At 35.8% G+C, this 17,824-nt stretch overlaps 1 protein-coding gene across 5 annotated transcripts in view; it reads left to right on the top strand.

Annotated features, from left to right (window-relative positions):
* Positions 1 to 17,824, top strand: part of CCSER1 (coiled-coil serine rich protein 1) — a 1,366,600-nt gene that overhangs the window by 489,652 nt on the left and 859,124 nt on the right. For all 5 annotated transcript variants that reach the window (XM_070452143.1, XM_070452146.1, XM_070452147.1 and 2 more), the window contains exon 6: positions 15,238 to 15,445. In XM_070452143.1, the coding sequence (XP_070308244.1) occupies positions 15,238 to 15,445 (208 nt within the window). The remainder of the gene's footprint in view (positions 1 to 15,237; positions 15,446 to 17,824) is intronic.

Raw genomic sequence — 17,824 nt, forward strand, 5'->3', positions numbered from 1 at the left:
AGATTCTGTTACTGGCCTCAAGGATTTTTTGTTTGTTCCTTGCAACAGATATTTATACCTTGACAGTTCTATGATGTGTAATTATGTATAAATGATGCTATATGCTTTTCATTTACACAAATAATCTAGTCTGCTATTTATAGCAAGTACAGTTGTTCCATTTCAGAGAGAAAAAAAAAATCAACTCATTTTGTCTTTCTTCCCATTCACAGTTAAGTTTGTTATTGTTTATGAAGAAACTGCATCTTTAGAATCAGCACCATTTGTACTGATCAAATCAGTACAATTTGATGTTTGTACATTATGCTTTTACTGTCATAATGTTTCTTATTATAATATTTAACAAAAACTTGAATTAAATTCAAATATAGTTTTGACATAGTTTTGAAATTTTAGAAAACTAAGTTTCACAAATCTTATTTCTTAGAATATTAATAGGTATTCTGCATGCTCAATAAATAATTATTGAATGGACAAATGAATGAATGTTTACAAAATAGTCTTAAATTTAGCAGGATTCTTTACTAGGATTGTTGCTGTTCAGTCGCTAAGTCGTATCTAACTCTTTGTGACCCCATGGACTGCAGCTCTCCAAGCTTACCTGTCCTTCACTATCTCTTGGCGTTTGTTCATATTCATGTCCATTGAGTCAATGATGCTGTCTAACCATGTTGTCCCCTGCCACCGTCTTCTCCTTTTTCCTTCAGTTTCCCCAACATCAGAGTCTTTTCCAGTGAGTCGGCTCTTCACATCAGGTGGCCAAAGTATTAGAGCTTCAGCTTCAGCACCAGTCCTTCTGATGAATATTCAAGGTTGATTTCCTTTAGGATTGACTGGTTTGATCTCCTTGCTGTCCAAGGGACACTAAAGAGTCTTCTCCAGCACAGCAGCTCAAAAGCATCATTTCTTGGGCTCTCAGTCTCCTTTATGGTCCAACTCTCACATCCATCCATGACTACTGGAAAAACCAGAGCTTGTACCTTAGTTGGCAAAGTGATGTCTCTACTTTTTAATATGTGGCTTCTCTGGTGACCCCAATGGTAAAGAATCTGCCTGAAACGCAGGAAACCTGGATCAGGATGATCCCCCGGAGAAAGGAATGGCTACCTACCCCAGTATTATTGCCTGGAGAAATCCATGGACAGAGGAGCCTGGTGGGCTACAGTCCATGGGATCACAGAGAGTTGGACATGACTGAGCAACTCACACTTTTACTTTTTCACTAGGTTTGTCATAGGTTTCATTTGAAGGAGCAAGTGTTTTAATTTCATGACTGCAGTCACCATCAGCAGTGATTTTGGATCCTAAGAATGTAAAATCTGCCACTGCTTCCACTTTTTCCCCTTCTATTTACCATGAAGTGATGGGACCGGATGCCATGATCTTAGTTTTTAAAATGTTGAGTTTTAAGCCAGCTTTTTCACTCTTCTCTTTCACCCTTATCAAGAGGCTTTTTAGTTCCTCTTTAAAGCGAAGTCACTCAGTCGTGTCCGACTCTTTGTGACCCCATGGACTATAGCCTGCCAGGCTCCTCCATCCATGGGATTTTTCAGACAAGAATACTGGAGTGGGTTGCCATTTCCTTTCTACCATTAGAGAGGTATCATCTGCATATCTGAAGTTGTTGATACTAGAATTATATTATTCAGTTATTATTGTGCTAATAGTAAACAGTAGCTCCTAAATACTTGAACTTTTTTTGAACATGTTTGATCTTTACTATTTTGCTAAAAATAAAGAGCAGTTTTACTTTTTAATGCCCAATTCCATACCTGTGCTTTGTATCACATGGGGCAATCTGTTGTAGTACTGGCTTTGCAGGGCAGCTATGTTCTATTTAGTGTGTACTGAAGCTGTAATTGAAACTGACCACCAAGAGGCTAGACTGTGGCCTTACCCATACTGAAAGATAACTCAAAGTTCTCTTAACTGAATTATAATTCAGAGTATATTAATCACAATACATGATATCATTGGCTGGGCTTCCTGGTTGTCTATAGTGGTAAAGAACTTGCCTGCCAATGCAGTACACAAAAGAGATGTGGGTTTTATCCCTGGGTCAGGAAGATGCCCTGGAGAAGGGCATGGCAATCCATTCCAGTATTCTTGATTGAAGAATCCTATGGACCGAAGAGTTTGGCAGGCTACAGTCCATTAGGTTGCAGAATCGGACATGACTGAAGCAACTTAGCTCACACAGATGTAATATCATAATTTTTGCTGTTCTATATCTTAAAAGGTGATATAACAGAATGTAATTACAACTGGTAATCATAGAAAACAATACTTATTTATCAATATCAGTTCATTAACCTTCAGGTGCTTTCTACTTTTTTCTCAATCTTACTTCAGACACAAAGTTGTAACTCTTCAATAGTCATGATTCCAAAAGCCACTTAACTTCTAGAATTATGGTTTGGAGACAGCTTATTGGCTAGAACCTAATTATGTACTTTTCATTTAGTATGAATAATCTTCAAAATAAGTTAGAAACTACACATTGCTTTCTTGTTTTTAAAAATTGTAGTTTTCCTTATTCAGACATTGTATCTCTACAATATCTTTATGTTACATAAAGCAGTTCTCCACAAGAACGCGAATCACTTCTTAGGAGGACCTAGATTTAAACCCAGAAGCCATAAACATTCCTATTCCACTTTCTTCTTGTGCAACTATAGTTGACCTTTGAAAAACACAATTTGCACTATGCTGGTCCATTATAGTTCTTTTTTTTCAAAATATATATAGTTGGTCCTGCATATCCGGGATTCAGCCAACCCAATATCGCAATACATTGTCTAAAGTTGGTTGAATCTGGGGATGTGGAACTGGTGAACTTGAAAGGCCAACTGTGGAATTTGAGCATACATGGATTTTGATATTCACCCTCAGCCCTTGAAAAACTCTCCTGCAGGTACTAAGGGAAAGTGGTACTTGATATCTGTCATACTCCAAACTTTGTTGTTTTAGTCGCTAAGTTGTGTCTGACTCTTTTGCGACCCTTTGTGCTGTAGCCCACCAGGCTCCTCTGTCCATGGGATTTCCCAGGCAAGAATACTGGAATGAAGTTGCCATTTCCTTCTTCAGGGAATCTTTCTGACCCAGAGATCAAACCCAAGTCTCCTGTATTGGCAGGCGGTTTCTTTACCACTGAGCCACCAGGGAAGCCCATATTCAAGCTAGTTTCTATTATTATTGTTATTTCTGTCATTGCTGTTGTTTTAATTCTACTTGATATTTTTCTCTTCTTTCTCTATCTACCCTTAATCTACTGACCACTTTGAATAGTTTTGCCTAAGTAAGGCTCCACTCCAGAGATAAATATGAAAAGTGCTCGTTTGGAAATTTAATATGTAAACCTGTCATTTAGTATTAATAAGGTAGACTTCTTAGCACACAAGTTTAGTGTATGTGAAATTGTCATATGTTAATTTATTCAACAGTGACTTGGCAATATAAAGTTCATCAAGAGAGAGTTTCACCTTATTTGGTGTTATTTCTCCTTCTTTGGAACCAAAAGGAAGAGAATTTAGTGCAGCCTGAGGTAACTGCAAGGATTGGAGAGGAGATCCTGGGAGAGAAGGTGCACTAATACAGGCTCAAAGAATACATATAAATTAGCCGCATTATATCAAAATTCACATACATTCTGGGGAGGAGGAGAATTATGGGGAAAATTATGGCCAATGAGTGCGATAAGATATACGTAACCTATTCTGCACTACATGGTTTGTTTGTCTTGCAAAGCTAGCAAGACAAAAATATGACACAGTGGGCTGACGATACACCCCTGGAATTCATTTATATAAAATAAGTCAGGTGATATTTATGTATATGTGAGTTTGTCAAGACATTTGGAAATCTTTAATTTTATGTAATATGAAAAATAAATTGAGTGTAAACCATCACAATGCCTTTTGTTGCCTCAAGAATGGAATCTGGGAAATTGCTTGATAAGTTTGATGTAGGTTTTACTAATCTTTCCTAAACTGATAAAGTTTTGTGGCTCTAAAGATTTACTCAAAGTCAAAATCTCCAACTCTTTTAGCTTTGAAAAGTGTTGGACTTTTACAGTTTCCTTACTGCTATGAATTATCCAGTAATATTAGGTATTGCCTTTATGTCAAGTTACAGCACAATAATTGATTTTCTGTTTGGAAAAACTACTTCCTAGGTTATACTTTCATAGCTAACACTTATTACACTTAGATTTCCGATCCTGAATGTTTTGAAAGCTAATGGGAAGAGAAAATTCTTTTAAAACTATGTAATTGACTGTGGGTTGTATAACTTTTAGCATATCTTCAGTGCTATATATTACATTGCAGTTTTTATTTTAATAGACCCTTGGTGCTATACATGTAAAAAAAAAATGCATTTTATAATGCAAATTGAAGAAATTCTATAAATTTATATAAATGAAGAAATTCTATAAAAAGTTCTATTTTTTTATAAATTTTCTTGTATGTTATATATATAAACCCTTTATATATTCTCTTTGAGTGGTCATAAATTTTGCATACAGGTTCTTAAAATGATAACATCAAGTTTTAAGTATACCATATGATAATGAAATAGGATACATTTGTGGTGGTAGTTTGTTTCTTAAAAATTAATCAAATTCTCTACATGATGTGGATCTGAAGCAAGACCTTGGTACTTTTGCAACTTATTATTCTGATATTTAAGGGAAAAGGGAAGGCAGAAAGTAGCATTGGGAAAAATTTATTTTCAAAAACACAATTCGCATCTCTAAAAATGATGCTTTGCATCTTACTAATTCTGTTATCTTATAAATATGAAACTTTTATTGTTGAAAATAAATTGATCAAAAAAAAGAAAGGAGTTTCATGGTAAGGTAAGTCATTAGAGCTTGAGTTTATGACCTTAGAAAGCATTATTGATTTAAGAGCAAATATAAAATAATAAATTACTCTGTGTACTCTTTCACTAAAGATACGTCCAATTAATTACAATATATAAAGTATACCTAATGTTTGTATGTGGTTAGTCGCTCAGTCCAGGCTCCTCTGTCCATGGAATTCTCCAGGCAAAAATACTAGTGTGGGTTGCCATACTCTCCTTCAGGGGATCTTCTCAACCCAGGGATCGAACCCTGGTTTCCCTCATTGCAGGCAGTCTCTTTACCTGCTGAGTCACAAGGAAAGCCCAAGAATACTGGAGTGAGTAGCCTATCCCTTCTCCAAGAGATCTTCTGGACTCAGGAATTGAACCAGGATTTCCTACATTGCAGGTGTATTCTTTACCAGCTCAGCTCCCAGGGAAGCCCATAGATGATTACAAAATATGTATCATAGATAACTATAAAACATGCCTTGTGTCTAAAATAATACTTAAAGAATACTGTCACCAATCAAGACATTAACCAGACTAAAATAATATAGCAAAAATCCCATTTTTAAATGATTTTCATCTTTATAGGTGAATTTGAAATAATTTAGTAACAATATTCTCCAGGGTATTAACAATTTACAAAAGTTCTTTGATATCATATTAAGATAATTATTACTCAGAGATCAGATTTTATTTGACTTTAATTTGTTTTTCCTCTATAGTTCAACAGTTTCCAAATAAAATCACTTCCATGGAGTGGTGGATGAGGAGATGGGAAATTTTTCCTGACCCCCAGAATAGAGAAATATAAAATAAGGAAAATGTTGAATATCGAAGTCTGTAAATATATCAATTGATGCCAACTCAATTGGAAAAGACTCTGGTGCTGGAAAAATTGAAGGCAAAAGGAGAAGGGGGTGGCGAGGATGAGATGTTTGGATAGCATCACCAACTCAATGGACATTGGTTTGAGCAAACTCTGGGAGAGGGTGAAAGACAGGAAGCCTGGTGTGCTATAGTCCACGTGTTGCAAAGTATCAGATACAACTTAGCTAATAAAAAACAAGGATATGATGAGTTGCCTGGAAGACTAGAGAAAAATATTCATATTAAAAAAAATTGGTTGATATCTGTTAAACAGAGGAAGATCAACTGGTTTATGAGATTTGCTAAGTTAAGAATCACTTTTTACAGTATCAGGGGACAATAAATAAAAAGTTGATCTTTATCTGTATAAAGTTTTTTTGACAATTCTGTGCCATCAACTTTTTGACAGCTTGAGTGCTCTGGAAAAGAAAGTCAGTTACACAATTAATTCAATCATAGCATAATTAAAATGTACAATATCTACAATTAAATGAACACTTATAAAGTCAAAAATATATATACATGTGCACAAGCAGATTTTGGTATATATGTATGCATGTACATGGGATTTTAGAAATTTTTTCCATATTTATTTATTTTTATTTTTGACTGTACTGGGTGTTCGTTGCTGCATGGGTGCTACTCTCTAGTTGCGGTATGCTGGCTTCTCATTGCAGTGGCTTCTCTTGTTGCAGAGTGTGGGTTCTAGGGTGCATGGGCTTAGTTGCATAGAAGCATGTGAAATCTTCCTGGACCAGGGATCAAACCTGTGTCCCATGCATGATTCTTCATCACCAGACCACCAGGGAAGTCCTGCATGTGGGATTTTTTTAAACACTAATCTTTGAGTCACTCTTTGCTGAACCTCATTGTACTTTAATCTCTACATTCATTAATTCTGATTCTTTTTCTTACTGAAATAATCTTTAAACCAGATCTTAAGTGACAAATGAAAATAAAAGTAGAGAATGGGAGGGAGAAATGTGAATGACGTTAATGGCAGGCAGAAAAGTTACTGAACAAGGACAATCAACTTAGTCATTTCTTTTTAGGATTAAACAACTACTTTCAAAGTTTGTATGAACAGATTTGTACTCATAATATACCTACTTTCTTGAAAATTTTAGAGAAGGAAATTCTAAATGTCCAGAGGAGTAGGGGTCCTTACTACTTAATCTTATTCCATAAAATTGTAAGCTAATATTTCACTGTTCCATTTTCAGTGAAAATAATTGAATAGATAAATACAAGAATATTTTAAATTTGAACCCTATTAAAAGATGATGCAGTATGAAGAAAAGAGCATTGGACCAGAAGTCAGGAGACTGAAATTCTACACCTTCTAGCTATGTGACACTTACAAAATTAATCTAGGTTTGAACTCCCTAAATATTAAATAAGACTATACATAGATCTATAATGCTTTTTTAGCACTAAATTTGATTATTCTTTTGATTTGAGTATTGGATATGATTGTGCAAGGTTTTGTGGCTATATTATTAAACAAAAAGATATAAACAGTGTTTCTGTTTCCTTTGAACACACTTATCTCAAATATAGCCATTAAACCAATATTTGCACAGTGAATTATGTTATCCTACTGTTATTTCTAGGTTTATGTTCTTATTGACATATTCTTTAGTAGTAATAATAGTTAGAATGCTTTCAGCTTCAAGGGAAAAACCTAATTCAAAGTTCATTAAACAGTCAAAGAAGGTTATTTTGTCGAACAAGAAATCTAAAGATAGTGAGTCTCCAGTGTTGATTAATTCAGAGAAATAGTGACATTATATGGAGGTGGGTTTACTCAGTTTTTTGTTCTTTGATTTCCCCGCAGCCAAGTTTCTTCCTATTTGCAGGGTACACCTATAGTTTCTAGCAATACATCAAGCCAAAACAACGGTGGTCTCCTTCCTATTTCTCTTCTAACCAGAGAGGAAACTTTTCTTCGAAGACTTCCACCGGACTTCCTGTCATTTCTTGGAGCTATAGGAAAGCTAGCATTTGAACAAATTAGGGTGTTTTGGGGCGGCTTCCCTGGTGGCTCAAATGGTAAAGAAGCCACAAGTGTGGGAGACTCAGTTTCAATCCCTGTGTTGGGAAGATCCCCTGAGAAAGAAGTGGCAACCCACTCCAGTATTCTTGCCTGGAGAATCGCAAGGACAGAAGCGCTTAGCAGGCTACATACAGCCCATGGGGTCACAAACAGTCAGACATGACTGAAGTGACTGAGCCTACAGGGAGTTCTTATGTTTTTATGTTTGCTTTTGTTTTAAAGAGGCAGCAAACTATAAGCAAGGTGAAAAGACAGCCCTCAGATTGGGAGAAAATAATAGCAAACAAAGCAACAGACAAAGGATTAATCTCAAAAATATACAAGCAACTCCTCCAGCTCAATTCCAGAAAAATAAATGACCCAATCAAAAAATGGGCCAAAGAACTCAACAGACATTTCTCCAAAGAAGACATACAGATGGCTAACAAACACATGAAAAGATGCTCAACATCACTCATTATCAGAGAAATGCAAATCAAGACCACAATGAGGTACCATTACATGCCAGTCAGGATGGCTGCTATCCTAAAGTCTACAAGCAATAAATGCTGGAGAGGGTGTGGAGAAAAGGGAACCCTCTTACACTGTTGGTGGGAATGCAAACTAGTACAGCTGCTATGGAGAACAATGTGGAGATTTCTTAAAAAAACTGCATATAGAACTGCCATATGACCCAGCAATCCCACTTCTGGGCATACACACCAAGGAAACCAGGTCTGAAAGAGACATGTGCACCCCAATGTTCATCGCAGCACTGTTTACAATAGCCAGGACATGGAAGCAACCTAGATGCCCATCAGCAGACGAATGGATAAGCAAGCTATGGTACATATACACCATGGAATATTACTCAGCCATTAAAAATAATTCATTTGAATCAGTTCTAATGAGATGGATGAAGCTGGAGCCCATTATACACAGTGAAGTAAGCCAGAAAGATAAAGACCAATACAGTATACTAACACATATATATGGAATTTAGAAATATGGTAATGATAACCCTATATGCAAAACAGAAAGAGAGACACAGATGTACAGAACAGACTTTTGGACTCTGTGGGAGAAGGTGAGGGTGGGATGTTTCGAGAGAACAGCATCAAAACATGTATATAATCTATGGTGAAACAGATCACCAGCCCAGGTTGGATGCATGAGACAAGTGCTTGGGCCTGGTGCACTGGGGAGACCCAGAGGGATCGGGTGGAGAGGGAGGTGGGAGGGGGGATCGGGATGGGGAATACTTGTAAATCCATGGCTGATTCATGTCAATGTATGACAAAAACCACTACAATATTGTAAAGTAATTAGCCTCCAACTAATAAAAATAAATGAAAAAAATAAAAATTAAGAGGCAGGAAGGAGGTATGAATGAATACGAGGCAGACAGCCAACAATGCCTGTTATGATAATTTCTCATTTCTCTGATAAGACTAAGCATTATGTCCACTCTTTCTTTTACGACTTTGAACATATTTATCATAGCTGCTTAAAATCCTTTTTTGCTAATTCCAACATATGGGTCACGTGTGTGTGTGTTCAGACGTATCTGACTCTGCGATCCCATGGACAGTAACCTACCATGCTCCTCTGTCCATGGAATTTTCTAAGCAAGAATACTGGAGCAAATTTTCATTTCCTACTCCAGGGGATCTTCCTGACCCAGGGACTGGACCTATATCTCTTGAATCTCCTGCATTAGAAGGCAGATTTATCACTGTGCCACCTGGTAAGCCCAATATATGGTCATCTCAGATGATCAACAGAGTGTTTTTCTGCTTCATCGTATGTCTGTTCATTTTAATATTTGCCATACATTATGAATAGTATAGTTTTGAGAGTATGCATTTTATTGTCTTCCTTTAGAGAAAGAAGAGTGTTCTAGCAGGCAGTTAATTTTATAAGTAGACCAGATTGATTTTTTGAGTTTTTCTTTTTTTTTAGTTTGAAACTGTCATTTCTCCCAGCACTGTGAATATTCTATGTCATTGGCAAATGCTCTCCTAGTCTTCATAAGCATAAAGACTGCAACTTCTGTTTTTAAGAGATTGCATCCAGGTTCAACACCCTGAAGCCACCACAGTGGCAACTTGTATATTTATTGCTGTTTTAATTTTGCTCTTTGGTCCTTGGACATTTTTCTCTTTCCCTCCTGCACTATATGTTTAAAAATAAATGTGGTTATAGGAGCATGTCAAGGATGTATATTGTCACCCTGCTTATTTAACTTATATGCAGAGTATATCATGAGAAATGCTGGGCTACATAAAGCACAAGCTGGAATCAAGATTGCCAGGAGAAATATCAATAATCTCAGATATGTAGATGACACCACTCTTATGGGTGGCAGAAAGTGAAGAGGAACTAAAAAGTCTCTTGATGAAAGTGAAAGAGGAGAGTGAAAAAGTTGGCTTAAAGCTCAACATTCAGAAAACTAAGATCATGGCATCTGGTCCCATCACTTCATGGCAAATAGATGGAGAAACAGTGGAAACAGTGTCAGACTTTGTTTATGGGGGCTCCAAAATCACTGCAGATGGTGATGGCAGCCATGAAATTAAAAGACACTTACTCCTTGGAAGGAAAGTTATGACCAACCTGGATAGCATATTTAAAAGCAGAGACATTACTTTGCCAACAAAAATCTGTCTGGTCAAGGCTCTGGTTTTTCCAGTGGTCATGTATGGATGTGAGAGTTGGACTGTGAGGAAAGCTGAGCACTGAAGAATTGATGCTTTTGAACTGTGGTGTTGGAGAAGACTCTTGAGAGTCCCTTGGACTGCAAGGAGATCCAACCAGTCCATCCTAAAGGAGATCAGTCCTGGGTGTTCATTGGAAGAACTGATGCTGAAGCTGAAACTCCAATACTTTGACTACCTCATGCGAAGAGTTGAGTCATTGGAAAAGACCCTGATGCTGGGAGGGATTGGGGGCAGGCGGAGAAGGGGACGACAGGGGATGAGATGGGTGGACGACATCACTGACTCAACGTACATGTGTTTGAGTAAACTTCGGGAGTTTGTGATGGACAGGGAGGCCTGGCGTGCTATGATTCATGGGGTCACAGTGTCGGATATGACTGAGCGACTGAACTGAACTGCACTGATACTTTATCCAGTATTTCTCTGTATTCAGATCAAGAGTAGAGTATAGGACAGTTTAGTCCAATGTGTCCCCAGAGGTCTCCTCAAATTAATTTTATTAACTACATCTGTGATGTGTGACAAAGGAAGGCATAGCATAGAAAAGAGGAACCTGTGTGTCTTTGAAGTGGGGGTGGGGTGGAGTGGCGGGTACCAAATACAAAGATTTCCCTGAAGAAGTGATACATTTTAAGGCGAGATATGAAGGTTGGTAAGCAATACTTTATCATACATATGCAAAGTTTCTGAGGCAGTATAGAGCTTGGCACATTTCAGCGCAAAAGCTTTATTATTTAAAACTTACAGACTGAGAAAAGCCCATACATCTAGATTTGACTTTATCTAAATGTTGCTTAATTTTCAATCATAAAGACTTAGTTGTCATTTATAAGCAACAAGGCAAGTAAAATTATTACTGAGCAAATCTACCAAAGATTCATGAATTTCATGTAGAGAGGGTGATGTGTGCATGGATGTGCTCAGTGGAGATTATACTGTCTTTGTTTTTTGTTTGCAGTACTTAGGGTGATTAATGAATCACTGTATCAGGCCTCAGTATCTTACTCTTTTGTGTGTGTGTGAAGTTAGGGACTATCTTTTTTGATGTAAAACACATTTCTTCAGTTTTCTGAAACAATAATAATTCAGAGTATTGGCAGACAGAGAGCTGCATATGCCAAAGTGCATGAATTGCATTATCTCATGAGCCTTACTAACGCAGGAATAGGAGAGCACCTGAGCCTTGCTCTGCCCTCTTGCTCTTATTATGGATTGTCTGTGCTAGCGGAAACTATGACTTCGTGTTAGAGACTTTTCTCCTTTTCTTATCAGTTACAGGGTGGATTCTTTTGAGGTAAGTGTTCCAGAAATACATGGGTATTTTTGGCACAATCATAGTCTGTTGCTCAAAACCTTGGTTTTCAAAATATTTAATTATTGTAAACCCCAGGCACCGATAAATGAGAAATCCGGTGACCCTGGGTGGCTCTGTCGGCCTGTGCAGCTGAGCAGCAGCCCTGCTTAATAGTCTGTTTCACTAACTGCCTCCACTGAGTGAAGGATGCTTTTGATTACTGTGCTATTGCAGCTCACTATTATTCATGTTGAAGCAAAGCATTTCAAGGTAAATTGATGTGCTTTTCATATGGGGAGGAATATTAGTTGTTATTTTTTTGCTATCAGTTACTAAGCAGTTAATAATCACGGTGAACCTCTCGAAGTCAGTGACAGAGTCCTCTTAATCTCTGAACCATCAATCACCCTTGCTCTGATAGACTCAATGTGGATGTTTTCCGTAATTGTGAAATGATACCATCATTCTCCCTCTTGTTGAAATTCAAGAAAGATCCAAACTTTTCACGTATAAAACAAATGGCTATTTTTATCGTCTAAGTACACTTCTGCATATAGCCCATTCTTAACTATCTGAAATGGCAGTGATCCGTAGGTATGTAAAGATTAATCTGTAATCCTCAGATCCTCAGTAATTTCCTGAAATTAGACACACAGACCTTTACACAGATGTGATTTCTGAAAACTTTGGTTTCAGAAGCTTTGGTTTCTGAACGGTCTGATTTCAATCTTTATTGATGTTTACATACATGATTGAACACAGGGGTTCAAAGAAACAGCAATCTAATTAAAAGGAATTATAAAACTGTTATTTTAATTATTATATTTTAAGAGTGCTGGGGAATTTGGCACCATGGGTGGTGGTCCTGCCATACATAACAATTCACCTTCCAGAAAATTTTCTGTGCACAAATGAGAGTTATATACATAAATGATTACAAAGAATTATGTTTTGTTTATTAACTTTATTATTGTATTCATTTATTCAAATTCAATTATACAGTTATTTACTGTGTCAGCCTAATATTAGTCAGACAGCAGGTGAGTTCACAACTTAAAACCTGATAAATCTTTGAAAATTCTTTGATAACTAAAATAGTATTATAATGCTTTAAATTCTCATTTTTATATTTTATTTTATTCTTATTCTAAGACACTAAAATAAAATTTTTTAAAAGTTAAGAATGATTGTATATTTCACTCCAAGTTGTATGTAATTAAAATGAATCAGTCATATCAGGTAAAATTTATTTTAAAAATGAAAATGTAAGTGATTCTTTGTAGTTACAGTTATTTTTTTTTTCAGTTTTTCTTTTTGTTCATTTACTTGTTTTTCACATGAGGTGTGGAATTTTTAGTGACTTAGAGCTCAAGTACGCTGCTTGCATTCACATCTCAGCCCTGCCCCTTGTTTGCTGTGTTATCAGCATGTACCTTAATATGAGCCTCTCTGAGACTCAGATCCCTCAACTGTGAGGTAAGAATTATAATACCTCAAAGAGTTGTATGAGTACTAAATGGTTTGAAAGTGAAAATGAAAGTGAAGTCGCTCAGTCGTGTCCAGCTCTTTGCGACCCCATGGACAGACCGTAGCCTACCAGGATCCTCCATCCATGGGATTTTCCAGGCAAGAATACTGGAATAGGTTTCCATTTCCTTCTCCAGGAGATCTTCCCGACCCAGGGACTGAACCCGTGTCTCCCACATTGTAGGCAGACGCTTTACCGTCTGAGCCATGAGGGAAGTCTAAACTAAATGGTTTAGCATATATGAAATTCTGTGTGTGTGTGTGTGTGTGTGTGTGTGTGTGTGTGTGTGTATATATATGTTAGGACTTCCCTGGTGACTAATAAGAAAAGTCTTATATATACATTATGTGGCTAGTAGAAAAAAAATCTTATCCTGCTTATATAGTTAGGTTGATTCACCTCAGGTCAATTTTTTTTGGGTGCAATCTGCAGCATTGTGGGATCTGAGTTTTCCCAGACCTGGGATCAAACTCATGCCCCCTGTATTGGAAGCTGGGAGTCTTAACCACTGAACTGCCAGGGAAGTCTCTCAGGTGAACTTCTTAATAGCTATTTAAATTTGAGAAATTCTCTGGGCCTGTTTACTCACATGAAAAATGAGGATACTATGTTTACCTCTTGGTCTTGTTCAGCATTTGAATAAATTAACACACATGAAGTGGTTTGCACAGTATTTGGCCCACAGTCAATCCTCAAAAAATGTTAGCTATGACTACTTATTTATTATTTCATTATAAACATAAAGAAGAGATAGTAATTAATATCTTACCATTTGAAATGACAGTTATGATTAATGAATATACCTGTGAAGACAAGTAAACAATTTTGTGATCCAAAAATGTGTTTTCTTTACTGATTATCCAATGCTTTACAAATTGAATAATCACATTTGGATAAAATTAACCAATGCGTTCTGTTTTATTTGCACCTTTACCTGATCTTGGTGGCAAGCTCCAAGACAGCTCTGTTCTTTTCAATTTAGGTTGCCGAGTGACCTTGTCATTTACTTCAGAGAATAATATACATAAAAGCTATTGAAACTGAGCAAAAGTCCTGAACTATTGTTTCATAAATTTCCTGAGCTATGAGATTAATTATCATTATTGTGTAGGTTCCTTGGTTCTAATGAATGGAAATAAATTTAGACAAACTCATTAAAAATGACCATTTTCATAAACTCCTCCTTTCATAATATTTTTATATCTGCCTCATAACCACATGTGAAAAACTGTTAATCTTTTCTTTATACACACCTTTAATTAACGTGTGTGAAAGTATTTTGAAATGCATAGTTTTAAAATAATTGTTGGTTGGCAAGTAGAACAAAATAGTTTTCCACATATTACTGTACTAAATATTTAATGATTATTTGATAAGCATGCTCATTGCATATGGAGTTATACACCTTACATTTACTTCACTATTTTCACATAAGCTCTTATGCATACTAGTCTTTCTTAATCTACAAAATGGCTTAATACAAAATTGATTGATTTAGTAATTTAAAACAATAACTACCAAAGGTATTTTATCCCAATTTTTGCTTTCTTAATGTTTTCTTTCCAGGTAATTTTTAAACATATTTTCAGACAATCCCTACATGAAATTTCTCTTTCAGTGATTTCTCTTGGCTTTCAATATTTTTGAAAGGGTTAACTAACTGCAAACATATTGCTATTGTGTGTAAATTGAATTTCAGTTGGAAAAAAAAAAGCACATTTTGAAAGTGATTCTCATCTAATCTTACTACTGCTACATATAAAATTAAACCATTTAATAATTTTGACAAAAGGTTGTAGAATTTTCAGACTAATAGGAGGAAACAATGAGAGTCACAGGAAGTTTTTTCCAGCTCACTCCTAACATTGATCAGCAGGTTGGTAAATACTGCTCTGAATATGCTGCATAGTAATTTTTGTTCTTTTTTTTTTCCTGTTAGGAACCTTTCCCTGAAATTAGCAAAAGACATCGATCAGGAAGCCAGGTGTTCCCATATCAGGGGAGTGCCTAGCAGTCCATCTGCAGATTGGCCCCTGCCAAGTGTGGAAGAAAATGGAGGCATAGATTCTCTACCATTCAGACTGATGTTACAGGACTGCACGGCCGTCAAGACATTACTATTAAAGATGAAGAGAGTTCTTCAAGAGGTAATGATCTGCTGTAAGATTAATGTTTTACTGCTGGTAGATAGTGAAGTCTATAGACCTGGTTAGTCTCTTTTCTATCAATAATTAACTGCATAACGCTGGGCAGGGGTCAGCTATTCTCTTGGAACTTAGCCTTTCTCATATGTCAAATGAAGTGTTTGTAGTTCGGTTTTATAAGGTACTCTTCAACTCAAAGATTCTAAGATTCTGCAGAGAAACTGAAAAGAGAATAAACTGATACCTAGTCTTGGGAAGGTTGGATAAAGAAAAATGGGCATCAGCTATTTTTATGTTTATATATTATTAAAAGCTCTTTTTAGAGACCTTTCAACAGGATTTCACTTTGATATCGAGATGTTATATGACACCATAAAACTAGTTTGGTCATTTTTTTCAAATAACAATTAATCTAGTAAAATCAGTCTGAATGTTTGACTGATTTTGCCCATTGAATATAGCTGCCCTCTTGCAGGCTATGCTCAATTAGATAATGAACTAGTTAGTGAAATACTCGGGGAAGTCTTTCATCTTTACATCCAAGAATCAACCACTGTTTAAGATTCAAGTTTGTTGTGGTTTTATTTTTATAATTGCAAGTTATTTTCTTTAGAGAATTTCTATAAAGGTGTTCACAATATTAAGTCAAAGATGTGACATGAAAGGACCAAAATTTTAAATAACTTTCCTCTAGTCAGTCTGAATTCAGAACAACAGTCTGGGATATCTGACTCCCAATGTGACTTTTTATTATATCCTATTATTATTTAATTTATTTCTCATTATTTATAAAGGATATTAATAAATAGTGTGAGAACAGAGAAATGTAACTGTTTAGTATGACTGGCATTATGGCTCCTTACAATGATGACCACTTGTACGTACTTTTCTAACAATGACAATAATAATAACACTAGCAGCTACCACTAGAGGCCAGAATTGAATCAAGGAAAGAAAAAAACTTAACAAATGATTGTTACAGACTACACAGGACATCCAGTCATGTACTCATATTAGCTATTCAAGTAAAAACTGGAAGAAATCTCTGCATTCTGTACCAGCTTATACCACCAGGGTAGTCTTTGTGTCTGGAATCTATGCAGTTGTGTTTAGAAGTGGTGTGTTAAGCAGTTAAGTACAGACATTAAAGTTAAATTATATATATTTAAAATGAAAAAAATTTATTTTTAAAATGTAATTAGTACTCAAAGCTCTACATTTCCTACTAACTTTACTATATTTTCCATTTAATTATACTTGTGAGCTTATTTACATATTTACATCTATTGAATCTTTATGTGGAAATAGTTTATAATAGTGCTGTACATATTTCCCAATTGTAGATTTATCTAAGTCACTTTGGTAGCTTGAAATCAGCCATAGGGGAGTGTTATGCTACAGAACTTGGCATACACTACAAGGTAGGGCTTTTTAATTTGTGTGTGTGTGTGTGTGTTCAGTTGCTCGGTCGTTTCCAACTCTTTGCAAACCCATAGACTCCTCTGTCCATGGAATTTTCCAGGCAAGAATACTGTAGTGGGTTTCCATTTCCTTCTCCAAGGGATCTTTCCCACTCAGGGATCGAACTTGTGTCTCCTGCTTCTCCTGCATTGAAGGCAGATGCTTTACCTCTGTGCCACCTGGGAAGCCCTAAATTTTGGTGAGCTGCTGTTAAATATTTACCAGCACACCACTATATGTATGACTATATAGTTTCTATATTGACAGCGTGTTTTTTCTGCCCTACTCCAGGCTCCCTGACCATTTGCTTGACATATAGTCTGACTTTGAACAAGGCAAACTTAATAACTGCTGTTATACTAAAAGGTATTAATCTCAAAGTCTGTAACCTTCAAGTATTCAGTTTTCTACCTCTCTCTTTGGTCTGGATTTTAATTTAAAAAAATCAATACAAGTGAAAGGGAAGTAAAAAAAACAACTTGACAGGAAGAGTCAAGGGGCTTTCTTAGGGTACTTAATTTTATAATTTAAAAATATGCAGTGATATTCACTATAAAGTCAATATTCAGAATAAAATGAGATTGTTTTCTTTACTTCTGTTTTTCTTTATAAAAGAATATTTGAAAAAACTGAGGAGAATTGATTTTTAAAATTGCTTTAAAATGAGCAATAATTATATCTGTTTATTAAACCTATTCAGAAATGAGGGAGTCTTACTCTTTATGGTCAGCAAGAAAAGCAATATTATTGTATGATTAGCTTTGACATCTGTTCTAGTAAAAAGATATTCATAATAGATGTCTTTAAAGAAAACTGAAATATTCTCTAAGCCAGTAATTTTTAAATGGTAATTTACATTTCATTGAATTTAAGTTTAATTCCAACTAATCATTTTAGATTAATAATACCTTTTTACTACAG

Source organism: Odocoileus virginianus, chromosome 21 (assembly GCF_023699985.2).
Source record: "Odocoileus virginianus isolate 20LAN1187 ecotype Illinois chromosome 21, Ovbor_1.2, whole genome shotgun sequence".
Lineage (NCBI taxonomy): Eukaryota > Metazoa > Chordata > Mammalia > Artiodactyla > Cervidae > Odocoileus > Odocoileus virginianus.